Source organism: Microtus oregoni, unplaced genomic scaffold (assembly GCF_018167655.1).
Source record: "Microtus oregoni isolate MIOR12 unplaced genomic scaffold, Mior012 000003F_ref0000135, whole genome shotgun sequence".
NCBI lineage: Eukaryota > Metazoa > Chordata > Mammalia > Rodentia > Cricetidae > Microtus > Microtus oregoni.
In genome coordinates this window covers 23,293,191-23,305,411 of record NW_024543062.1, presented here as the reverse complement: position 1 = coordinate 23,305,411, position 12,221 = coordinate 23,293,191, and the positions used below count along the sequence as shown (strand labels likewise).

Below are 12,221 nucleotides of genomic sequence, written 5' to 3'. Positions count from 1 at the left end.
TGTAGGGGGCTGGAGAGATGGGGGCATTGCCTGCTCTTCCAAAGGTCCTGAGTTCAATTCCCAGCAACCACATGGTGGCTCACAACCATCTGTAATGAGGTATGGTGCCCTCTTCTGGCCTTCAGGCATACACACAGAAAGAATGTTGTATACATAATAAATAAATGAATAAATATTTTTTTTAAAAAAGAACACTGATGTAGCTGCAGGTTGGTTGAAAATTTGAGGTCAGCCCCAGGCTACATAGAGACCTTGTCTCAACACACACACACACACACACACACACACACACACACACACACGTGCATATTTGTACAAAATTCCAAAGTTGAAATATATCAGCACTAAACTAAAGACTCAATGGCTGGATCACACAGAACACACAGAAAATTAGGTAGTGCTGAAGAGAAGATGTGGTACCTGCAAGTTGTTCTCAAAGAAATAGCCACTGTTCAGTGAAGAAGAGAAAAGGAAGGATGGGGAGGAGAGTAAGGCACACATCTTGCTATGTTCCAGGAGCAGAAAGGCACAGACCGCCAAAGAGCTGGAAGGTGAGGCATGGAAAATAAACCAGCCACACTCTGGACAATTTAAATTAACCCTTCATATACATCCTAGTAAAACTACAAACTGGCATCCCCTTCCGTAGGAAAACCCCTAAGCTCCTGTTGAGAATGCCGAGTGGGTTCAAAGGGATCATCACTGTGTGATAATGGGTCTGGAGGCTCCTGGGCGGCGGTGTGGATTGCTAAGGACATAACTGTCGGCCGGGCACCGCTACTACTATTTTCTTCCCCCTTCCTCCCTCCCTTTCTTTCTCCCTTTCTTCTTTTGTTCCTTCCTCATCCTTCTTCACTATTAGCTGTAAAAGTTCAGCCATTTAATAAGTTCCCCACCCTTACTCCAGGTCAGCATCCTGAGAATTATAGGCTTAGCCATGTACAGAAGGCCATGGAAAGCCAAGGAAAATGAAGAAGTCACACTCTTGGGAGTAACTGGGTTGGGCATGGAGGCCTCTTTGCCCAGATAGTGGCATGAACTCCATGGAAGGCTAGGATCTGTCCTGACTTCTGCACTTGACTCAGCCAAGAGGCCAAGATGTGATCAGACTCAACAGTTAAGTCAGTAAATTTTAACCCAAAAGTGTTACGATCAAGGCATATTCAGAGGGAGAGGGGAAGGGGAGGAGCTGTGAATAGATGTTGCTAACAGTCCCCAGGCTACAGCCTGCTTCTAAGGAAGGAGTGCTAGATTCGGAGGCCAGGAGTGGGAAGTCTATGAACAAAGATGCTGTTCAAGAGGCTGCAGCCCCTGGCTGTTGAAGCAGAATTTAGAACAAGGGCCACTCTAGGGACCCAAAGCCCATTAGCCATTGCCTGCGGCACATACAGACTTTGAGTTTATTCAGAGGAGAGTGGAGATAGTGATCCTAGGCAAGAGGCAAGCATGCCTGCAGAAAACTTAGCAACTATCATTAAAAAAACAGTGCACAGGGAATGAAATAGGGCAAAGATGCTTCTAACAAAACCATGGTGGCAAACAATTCACCAGGGAAGGACTGCGGTGTTCTTCACCATGTCCCCAGATATAAAGAAAGCATTGGGACTAAGAGAAGAAAATGAGCCATCTCGGGAAATTGAGTTAGAACGCACTGTCAACTCTGTCAGATCAACAGTAAGAACTCAGCAAGAGGACTTGCATTTATTTATTTGCTTTTTTAGAGATGTGTGGACTGTTCTCAAGACTTGAGCCTGCAGGGTCAACAGGATGGTTCAGCAGGTAAAGACTTGCTGTCAAGCCTAAAACTTGAGTTTGATCCCCAGAATCCACATGTGGGAAGAGAGAACCTACTCTTGAAAATTATTCTGTCTTCCACATGTATGCTATGACATGGGCATATATGTACAACAATGTAAAAATTTTTTCAAGACATGGTTTCTCTGTGTGGCCCTGGCTATCCTAGAACTCACTGTAGGCCAGGCTGGCCTTGAACTCAGAGATCCACCTGCCTTTGCCTCCCAAGTGCTGGGACTAAAGACCTGTGCCACCACCGCCTAACCAAAAAAAAAAAAAAAACAAAAAAAACAAAAAACAAAAAAAAAAAAACTAGTCTAAGATAGGTGTAGATGCACATTTCTTTAATCCCAACACATGGGAGGCAGAGAAAGGAAGATCTCTGTGAGTTCAATGCTAGCCTGCTGTACATAGTCATGACTGTGAACTCACTATTTAGAGAGACCCTATTGAAAAAAAATCAAAATAAAACAACAACAAAAAACCTAGGTCACAGGTAAACCCACCCCATGGATCATGTTTTCTGCCCAGAACACAGCTGGTAGAATCTGTAGAAGAGAGATGCCAGGAATTTATACATGCTCACCTAAAGCCATAACCTATGTCTCCTGTGAGCTGAAGGGGACATGGTATTGAACATCATAAAATATTCAGAAACCAAATGATATAAAAATTGTTAGGTTCACGGGGCTGGAGAGATGGCTCAGTGGTTAAGAGCATTGCCTGCTCTTCCAAAGGTCATGAGTTCAATTCCCGTAAACCACATGGTGGCTCACAACCATCTGTAATGAGGTCTGCTGCCCTCTTCTGGTCTGCAGACATACACACAGACAGAATATTGTATACTGTATACATAATAAATAAATAAATATTTTTAAAAAATTGTTAGGTTCAGCCTGATCTGTATTTAGCTTTAGTGTAAAAACAAATAAGGTCAAAATGTGTTATATTGCTTAAGGTCATTAAATAAATTGGAGAGAAAGACAATAAGTAGAAATTCATGAAACAGAAATTAAACTGAGGAAATGGAGGGATCTGTAAAAGCTGTGAGGCTTTGCTACCCTGAAAACCTGAAGAGTTGGGTGGGTCCTTGTTATTGTCTCTAAATCTCCCAAGTCTCCCCATGGACCCCGAGGTTGCCTCGGTCACTTGTATGGCGGCTCAGAGTGTCCTCCCTCTCCTGAGCAGAGCTGTCTGTCCTTCCATGCAGTTAAGTCTCAGTTAACCTAGACTCCAACCTCATTTAGCAAAGTCCCTCTGCCTTCCAGACGCTGCCTCCCAGGGACTTGAAAGTAACCCCACCTCAGCCCTCGTTTCCCGTGTCTTACTTTGCCCCACTGCCCCAGTTCTTCATGACACCACCATCCCTTCTCCCTACTCCAGAAAATCTATCTTCCTCATCTGCCCTCTGCACAGTTCACCTCAGCCCTCCCCACTCTACCCAGGCACAGACCCTCTTGTAGCCCCTCTGCTGAGAATCAACCCCTCAACCTCCCTCTGTGCCCCCATCCCATCCAACCTTTCAAAGTCTTAAGAACACCCTCTGCTGGTCCACCATGCCCTTGATCTCTTCCCAGAATGCCTCGTTGCATCCAAGCAATCTCCCGGTACTGACCCCAAGTGCGGAGCTGCCAACAGCTGGTGCTCACAGGCTGCTGTGGTCCGTACCATGCTTAGTTCCCCACCCTTGTCAAATTTTCTGAAGACAGCATGTGCCTGCCCATTGGTATGCCTTTTGTCAGACTCTTCACGCCTGTAAAAATATAGTTTTTACATGTGTGCGTATATGTGTGTGCATGAGTGTGCACACATGCCATGTGCTTATGGGTTCCTGCAGAGGCCAGAGGAAGTCCTTGGATCTTCTGGAGCTGGAGTTACAGGTATTTGTGAGCCATTCGATGTAGCCTCTGGAAGCAGATGGACAGAGAGATAAAAGGTACTGTTTTATACTGACTTCTTATGTTTATGGTTGTCTAAGGGAAGTTTTAATGGACTCTTCCATGGTGGGAAGAATGAGGAGGGCAAACTGTGAACTTAATCTGTCCCTTGTGTTCACCATGGCCATAGTCTTGTAGAAATAACGTGGGGCACTAAACTATGCGTATTGACTTTTCTCTCTGTGACGAGACCCTTGACTGATTCTGGAGGCATGCCTTCAAGGTCTTCCTGCCAATATGAAGGAAATGTGGTAATCATCCCCCAAGAATGTTTGCCAAAAAAACTGACTTCTTATTCAAGGTTATCTCTCTCTCTTGACTGGCCTCATGGAATTAAAGGCACTATTTGTTGCTTGATGCTTTGCCTATTGGAATGAGATGCTGGTGATCTGTCTTCTGCTGAGGACATTTGTGCCTGGGTGACTGGTTGGACTCATTATACGACGGTGTTGGACGTTGAGCGGTCCCATCTTTTCAGCAGGGCACCAGATCCCTGAAAGGTGACCCTGGATTGAGTATGGGGAGCCAGCTCTTGGATATGTACAGGATGTTGGTTTCTGTTTGTTTTCTAGGAAAGATGAAGGAAGATGTTTTAAAACGGAGTTAAGAAATGTAGATTTTCCGTTGTTCTTCTAGTACATGCCATCAGGACTGCAGCACAAGCTGCTGTATTGTTCAGCTAGGGGAAATTTGGGACTCTAAACTAGAAAACACTCCTTCTTTGCTTCTCCAGGAACTGCTGTGCTTTAAGAAACCATGTCTCTGCCTTCTACACAGGAGCTAAGGCAGCTAAGCCCCCTGGAATGGACCCATACTGGGTCACCCCATGTGAGGAACAGTCACACCAGAATCTTCTGCCCTCAGATACCAGCAGAGCTGGGTCAGGTCCAAGTGACAGTGTGTGGTGCGGGCTGTAGCTGTGTGACAAACAATGAAGTCTTAGAGTCTGCAAGTCCCATCTCTCATGGTTCCAGGAAAAGACTTCCCACCCTTTCCAGCTGTGGAAAGTTCTAGATATCCCTGACTTGGGGTCCCAACTCTATCTGTGCCTTGTACACAGATGGCCTTCTCTTTGGGTAGACAAATCCTTGGTTCTGAGGACACCAGCCATGCTACATTTGGGATTTAGCCTCATTCTGTGTGACTTCATTTTACTGTGGTTGCATACTATTTCCAAACTGGGCAACATTCATGATTTTTTTTTTTTTTTTTTTTTTTGGAGACAGGGTTTCTCCGTAGCTTTTGGAGCCTGTCCTGGAACTAGCTCTTGTAGACCAGACTGGCTTCAAACTCACAGAGATCCACCTGCCTCTGCTTCCCGAGTGCTGGGATTAAGGTGTGCGCCACCACCACCCGGCGCACATTCATGATTCTTAACACCAGGGCTTAAACAAACAAACTGACCATAAGCATATTTGAAAGAAGCAGCTCAGCCCGCAGTAGTGTATGTAGTCTGGTCTCATGTACATGTGGGTGTAACACTTGTCCTGATCGCTGTAGCTAGGGATCCTGAGAACCAGGAAGGAATGAAACAGCAACATTCTCTACTTTCTAACCAAGCCCATGTGCCCCTCTTGCCCTGTCTGTGCTGTTCCCGGAGCTTAGCCTACAGTGAATACAGGGCCACAGTGGAGAGAGTGAGAGAGGGGGTTCCACAGCTGCTGCCCACAAGTCCGGGCAGAAGGGGCTGCCTGGCTCAGTATGGACTATGTCAAAGCCTCAGTGTGTGGGTGGCCGGGTAGACTATTAACGTGGTAAAACAGGCCTCATGACTTTTCTATCATGGGGAGGTCATCTCCGTGTCCTTCCAGGCTTGCCCTCATTTCCTGGTGAGATCAAGCAATTGTATCTCTTTACAAGAAATCTTTGTGAAATGGGATCTGAGCTGATGCAGGGAGAGTGCAGAAAGATGAGAGGCCAGAATCCTGGCAGGGAGGTGCCACAGTGACCTTCCTTAAAGGCAAAAATTCAATTTGGAGTTTTCAGTCACTGTAGCTGGTACAGATTCCCACTCCTGAGAACCGAGGAGAGCTGAGGCCCACCCAGGTGGCTCTGACGTCAGGCCCCACATCCCAGGCTGCTTCTGGAGATTTGCTTTGCTCCTGCTGACCCCTCTCTGCTGGTGGCCCCCGACCAGAGCCTCCCAGCCTCAGAGGTGAGTCTGTGTGGAACCCACTTGGGAATTTTCCCAGGACCAGTTTTCCCGTCCCACATCTCTTGATAGGACTCTACAAAGCCTTGTGAATAGCAAGGAACAGGTCTGTCCTTAAGACTGATGAACACGTACCACCTAGAGCTCCTCCTTAGGCCCTTGGGCACACTTTAAAAGCAAGGTGATTGTTAGTGCTGTTTGTCAACTTAGATGGATCTAGAGTTAGGGAGACAGAGCCCCAGGCTTGTCTGTGAAAGAGTTTCTAGGTTGGGTTAAGTGAGATGGAAGACTCACCCTTAATGAGTGGGAACATTTCCTGGGCTGGGATCCTGGACTGAACAAAAAAGAGAAGGCAGTTTGAGCACCAGCGGCAGTCACTCTCAGCTTCCTGACTGGATACAGAGTAACCTCATGCTTCTCCCACCTTGATGAACTGAACCCCCAAACTGTCCTTCCTTCCTTAAGTTGCTTTCGTTAGGAACTTTGTAACTTTGTCCCAGCAATGAGAAAAATGACTAATATACAAAACTTCTCTGAGGAAAGTCAGATTGTAGTATGCCCTGTGGGGTCAGACGCTAGGAAAGATGGTGGGGGCCAGATGTGGACCAGCAGAACTTCAGGAATCTGCTTTGCTGCATCATAGTGGAGGTTCCTAAGCAGGAGCCTAGCCTGGGCCCTGGATCTACCACCTCCACTGAACAGCAGGAGGTAGGCATTATCTGGGCTGTTTTGTAATACTGAGTCTATTTTCTCACCTGTCTCCAAAGGGTTGGGGAGGTCATGCCCTGGGGCTGTGTGAGTACAGATAGATCTCCAAGGGCAGGAGTCCCCTTGTTCAGCAACCAGCAGAAAGCCGGGGTGCCATCCACAGAAGGCAGAGAACAAAGACCACAATACTGTAACAAGAAAGAAGCCCATAGGTGGGCTAGTTAACCTTGAGGATGTGACAAGGGATCAACCTGGTGGTCTGAAAAGTCTCAGAGAATGAAAAAAAAGACGTCAGCAGAAGGAAGAGGCCTCAGGAGGAGGAATCTTTATTTAAAGGAAGTTCCAGGATTGGGCCTCAGTGGCGAAGGACCCGAACTCTGTTCCAAGCACCCATATCCAGTGGCTCACAACCACCCATAACTCCAGCTCCAGAGGATCCTCCACTAGTACCTGCACACACTTGGTATACATTCTCACAGACATATACATGTACACATAGATACAAATAAAATAAAATATAAAAATATTTTAAAAGATAAATATTTAAAGGACGTTACAGAAGAACAAGTTGAAAAGCAGACAGAAATATGATCTTACAGTTAACAGAACACATTACCCAGAATCAAATATTTCCTGAAGGTTGAACATGACCATAATAAACTCTAGTTGGGAGAACCAGCCAGCCAGCCAGCCAGAGGAGAGGCAGAGAGACAAAGACAGAGATGACAGGGAGGTAGAGACAGGCAGCGGCAGAGAGTATGAATGAGAATGAATACCTGTAGAAGGAAAAGGTTCTCTTGTGCTGGAACTCAATCCTGGGACTGGGTGAACAGGAGAAGCTTAGGAACTCGGTATCCAGCAAAGTTATCTGCTGCTCCTAAGGAGGAAAAAAGTTTTCCAACTACCTTGTAGCTTAGAAAATTCTCTTTCCATACAATCATTCTGAAATACGATTTGGTAATATTTTTCAGTCAAGTATAAAACAAGTCTCAGACCTAAGGAGATGTGGAATTCACAAAATCGGAGCGCCTCTCCAGGCTGAGCACAAGAAGGGTTCCAAGGACAGTGGCTAGGAAAGACAGTACAACTTATGTCAGAAGTAAAAGGGTCCCTAGATGAGGGTACTGAGACCTGCCTATGATTCTACCACTTCTCCCGACTCTGCAGTGAGAAAGGTTGGAGTCTACTCCACAGTCACCTTTTTTTTTTCAATTCCCCATCCATAAATGTCTGAATTTCTTTTTATTTATTTATTTATTTTTATTTTAAATTTATTTATTTATTAAGGATTTCTGCCTCCTCCCCGCCACCGCCTCCCATTTCCCTCCCCTTCCCCGATCAAGTCCCCCTCCCTCATCAGCTTGTAGAGCAATCAGGGTTCCCTGACCTGTGGGAAGTCCAAGGACCACCCACCTCCATCCAGGTCTAGTAAGGTGAGCGTCCAAACTGCCTAGGCTCCCCCAAAGCCAGTCACTAAGACAAAAAGGCAACCCACTTACTGGGAAAAGATCTTCACCAACCCCGCAACTGACAAAGGTCTGATCTCCAAAATATATAAAGAACTCAAGAAACTAGACTGTAAAATGCTAATCAACCCAATTTTAAAATGGGGCACTGAGCTGAACAGAGAATGCTCAATAGAAGAAGTTCAAATGGCCAAAAGACAAATAAGGTCATGCTCAACTTCCTTAGCGATCAGGGAAATGCAAATCAAGACAACTTTAAGATACTATCTTACACCTGTCAGAATGGCTAAAATAAAAAACACCAATGATAGCTGGAGAGGTTGTGGAGAAAGGGGTACACTCATCCATTGCTGGTGGGAATGCAGACTTGTGCAACCACTCTGGAAAGCAGTGTGGCGGTTTCTCAGGAAATTTGGGATCAACCTATCCCTGGACCCAGCAATACCACTCTTGGGAATATACCCAAGAGAGGCCTTATCATACAACAAAAGTATATGCTCAACTATGTTCACAGTCACCTTGTTAAGAAGCCTGGGATACAGCACGGAGACCAGCTGTTTCCAGCGATGTTGCCTGAGTGTGGTCGTGTGACCTTGAACGTGTTATTTGACTCTTCGCACCTCAGTTTCCTCCTCTGCAGGTTGAAGTGCCTCATAGACCGAGCTCCTAGGGTACTATAGAGAATGAAGGAGTGGACATGTCTACAGAGAATGTGCCAACAATGACTGTCACTGCCACACTTGCATGCCATGACAGAGCAAGACCCAACTTAAAGTAACCAAAGTGTGCATGGTTCTGAAAACTTAGAACATTGGTGATAAAAGTCAATATCACCTTGCTATTATAAAATTCTTCATTATGTATCCTGAGGTTGGTTAGGGATGGAATTGCATTTTGGTCCTGGTGTGTTTCTCAGTGCTAGGCTTCATGTAATTTCACAGGATAAATACTGATCCATTTCTTGTTTTAAAATCTCATGGAATCTTGCCTGCATTTGCAGAACATGATAGGGCTTTTGCAGAAAATCTTGGGGGACACTGTGGAGCCATGGGCAAGAAGCCTGTATACCCCTCATCTTACACATTGGGCGTTGAGAGAGAGTTGGTGCTCTTAGAAACAGAGCCTTCAGCGTTCCTCTTGAAATCACAAAGGCAACCACCAGAATCGCTAAAAATACAACAGAGCTGAGAAAAATCGGGGAAGGCGGCACATGGGAGGGGGTGTAGGTGGAGGGGAAGCAGACTGCACTCATTTTTCTCACTGAGTAGCCTTGGGACGTGTCTCTGGTTTACAGAGCAGGAACCAGATCCATACAGCTATCACGGCTACAATGCTGTGTATTGGCTACGATATGGAAAGAATGCTGCAGGCTAAGAGGCAAGTATTTTTGAAGAGTGGGGTTTGCAGGCTAGTGAGCTCAGGTGATGTATTCTGAAGTGACTGGATAGTTCATCAAGTGTATATTTTGCTCTCACAAATGAGTCCCCAAAGTTGGATACTGGCACCCGCTGCACAGCCTCCAGCCAGGCAGCAGGATCTGAGGACAAGGCCTCCGAGGGTGTCAGGGCTGTTCTGCCAGCTTGGAAGCTGCTTTGTGTCTGCCCCTGGGAGTTGCCTGTTTTTTCCCTTTCAAAATGAAAGACACAATGTGTAGCATGTTTTAAAATAGAAGGGTTTTTTTCAGATGTGGTGGTGAGGCAGGAGGGGCCCATTCAGGGCTACATAGTGAGTTCTAGGCCGTCCTGGGCTACAGGAGAGCCTATATATAAAGCATGATTTTTAGATATGTTGCAATATTAAGATAAAAATAAGCAAGTAAAATAATGTATCTCATAACTTTTCAATTTTATATTCAGTGCATATCCTTCAATCCTATACAAACATCAACTCTATGTTTGGTGGAATATTCCAAAACACACAGCGGTCAGGAGCATGGACTGAGTAGAACCCCCCCCCCCCACACACACACACACTGACTATTTGAAGTATGGAGGTTTACACCTCACGTTACCTAGCTGGATCTTCGCCAAGGAGAGCAAAGTGTATTGTCTCTACACGTGGTTGTTGCCCTGGACTACAGCTCCTCTAGGAGGGATGCTCTGATGTTATGACTCCAGTGACCGCTGAGAACTTGCCTAACTGGTGTCCCCTGGTTCCATAGCCCCTGCCCCATCTAAGATTCTGAGCAGAGCAGGCTCTGTCCTAGGTTTCTGGAGAGTTCACTGGTCTCTCTCCTCCACTGCCTTGTTTCCATAAGTTGTCACCTGTGTCCTCAGACTGAAACCCTATGTGGCAGCAATTTGCAGTTGGTCTACAAGACAAGCAGTACCCATTCCCAGGCTGGGGACAGTGACCCTGCATTAAAAAGTTTATTTTAGTTCTTTACAATTAAGATTTTTATATACTGATTAACTTTAATCTTTGTTTCAGATATTAATACTACATTGTGTGTATGTGCTTGCTTTTGTATGCCACAACATGCAGGTGGGATTCAGAGGACCATTTTCAGGATTCCGGGAATTGAACTCAGGTCATCAGGCTGGTGGCAAACATCCTTAACCTCTGAGCCATCTTGCTGGCCCTGATTTACCCTTTATACCAGCTTTAGGATTAAAGAAAGAGTGTCGAGTCCAGAGAGGTCACAGTCTTGGCCTCTGCATCTCCTCTGAAGGCATCGTAGTCAGTGCAATGACCTTTTACAATGGTAAATTGATAATGGCGTTGGACTTGTGGCTGAGGTTAAGGGTCCTACTGGACATTTCTATGCCACCAAGGTTCTGCTGTGAATGTATGGTGACTAAGTCTCACCATCATGGTGTCATATGGAGACACCACACTTATGCTAACCTGTCCAGCCTCCCCAACTTTGCCAGCCGTGTGTCTGCTGGCTCTACAGTCAGACTTTTCCTGACCACAACTGGGCTGGGCTGGGTGCTGGGAGCAACTCTAAGGATCTGCTGACCTGTCCTTTCTTGTCTTCTTCAGGCCTCGCAAAGCCCATTGGGCTGGTGGAGGGTCCAGGTGGCCTGGGCCAGGGAGGAGTGGCTGCCACTCTGCAGGATGGTAGCCAAGAGACCGAGGACAAGTTCGAGGAGTTTGGGTACAATGCACAGCTCAGTGACCGCATCTCCCTGGATAGGACCATCCCGGACTATAGGCCCAAGAGGTGAGCAACTGAGGCCTGGAGGTGGAATTCTGCTGCACAGAGTGCAGGGATGCAGACGAACCCTTGGTCTCTTTGTGTCTCTGTCTCCCTTGACCCCTCTGTCTCTCTGTGTCTCTTCTCTGTCTCCCTCAACCTTTCTAAGTTTCGGTCTCTCTCTCTTTCTCTGTCTCTGTCTCCCTCAATCTCTCTCACTCTGTTTCTTTCTGTCTCCCTTGACCCTCTGCTGTCTGCTGTGTTCATCCTTTGGACACCCAACCACTGTATCAGTTCCCTTTCCCTTTGGACTCAGAGGCTGGCAGGCTGGAAGTGGCTGGGCTATCTATGTGAGTCCAGCTATGACTGTGTGCATATACATATATGCGCACAGAACCTCAGATGTACTTGAACACCTGAGCTAGAGGTTTTGGTCACTGCTCAGCGTGTTCACCTCACTGACTTTTGCAGCTATTTCTGTCATTGCTTGGTGAGCCCCAAGTGTCTGAAAGTCCTTCAGAGGTTGTGACCATCTTGTTTCTCCCAAAAAACAAGGAAGTAAAAGATTCAAAAGAGTCGCCTTCCTCATTGCTATGACCTTGCTTGTGTCCCTGAGGACTGGGTTCTTATCCTTGTTTATTATCTCCTTTCAAAAGCACAAAGGGACCTGACCAGAGCTGAACTTGAACAAACACCTTCATAGGAGGATTAGTGAGGCCAAGCATCCATCAAAGCATCGAAGCTTTTAGTTGGCAGTAGCAAGCTGGCTGCCCTTGGACTCCATTACAGACTCCCAGGACTGGAGACCTAGACAGGAAAACTCAGCAGCTCCTTTATGTCTGAGCTCAGGGCCCAGCATGCTGCCCCAGTGCCTCTTGGGGCCTGGTGAAGGTGGATGAGCGGTGAGTCTGTCTGCAGTTTCTCTGCCTCCCAGTGGACCAAGACTAGAACTCTGTCAAGGAGCTTTCTGAGGAGGGCGGGGCCAGGAGAAGATGGAGCAGGAAACTCAGGGAGGTGACTCATCA

General features: G+C 46.5%; 1 protein-coding gene across 5 annotated transcripts in view; it reads left to right on the top strand.

Annotated features, from left to right (window-relative positions):
* The window catches only part of Galnt9 (polypeptide N-acetylgalactosaminyltransferase 9), a 76,658-nt gene that overhangs the window by 25,216 nt on the left and 39,221 nt on the right, over positions 1-12,221 (top strand). For all 5 annotated transcript variants that reach the window (XM_041648927.1, XM_041648925.1, XM_041648928.1 and 2 more), the window contains exon 2: positions 11,043-11,223. In XM_041648927.1, the coding sequence (XP_041504861.1) occupies positions 11,043-11,223 (181 nt within the window). The remainder of the gene's footprint in view (positions 1-11,042; positions 11,224-12,221) is intronic.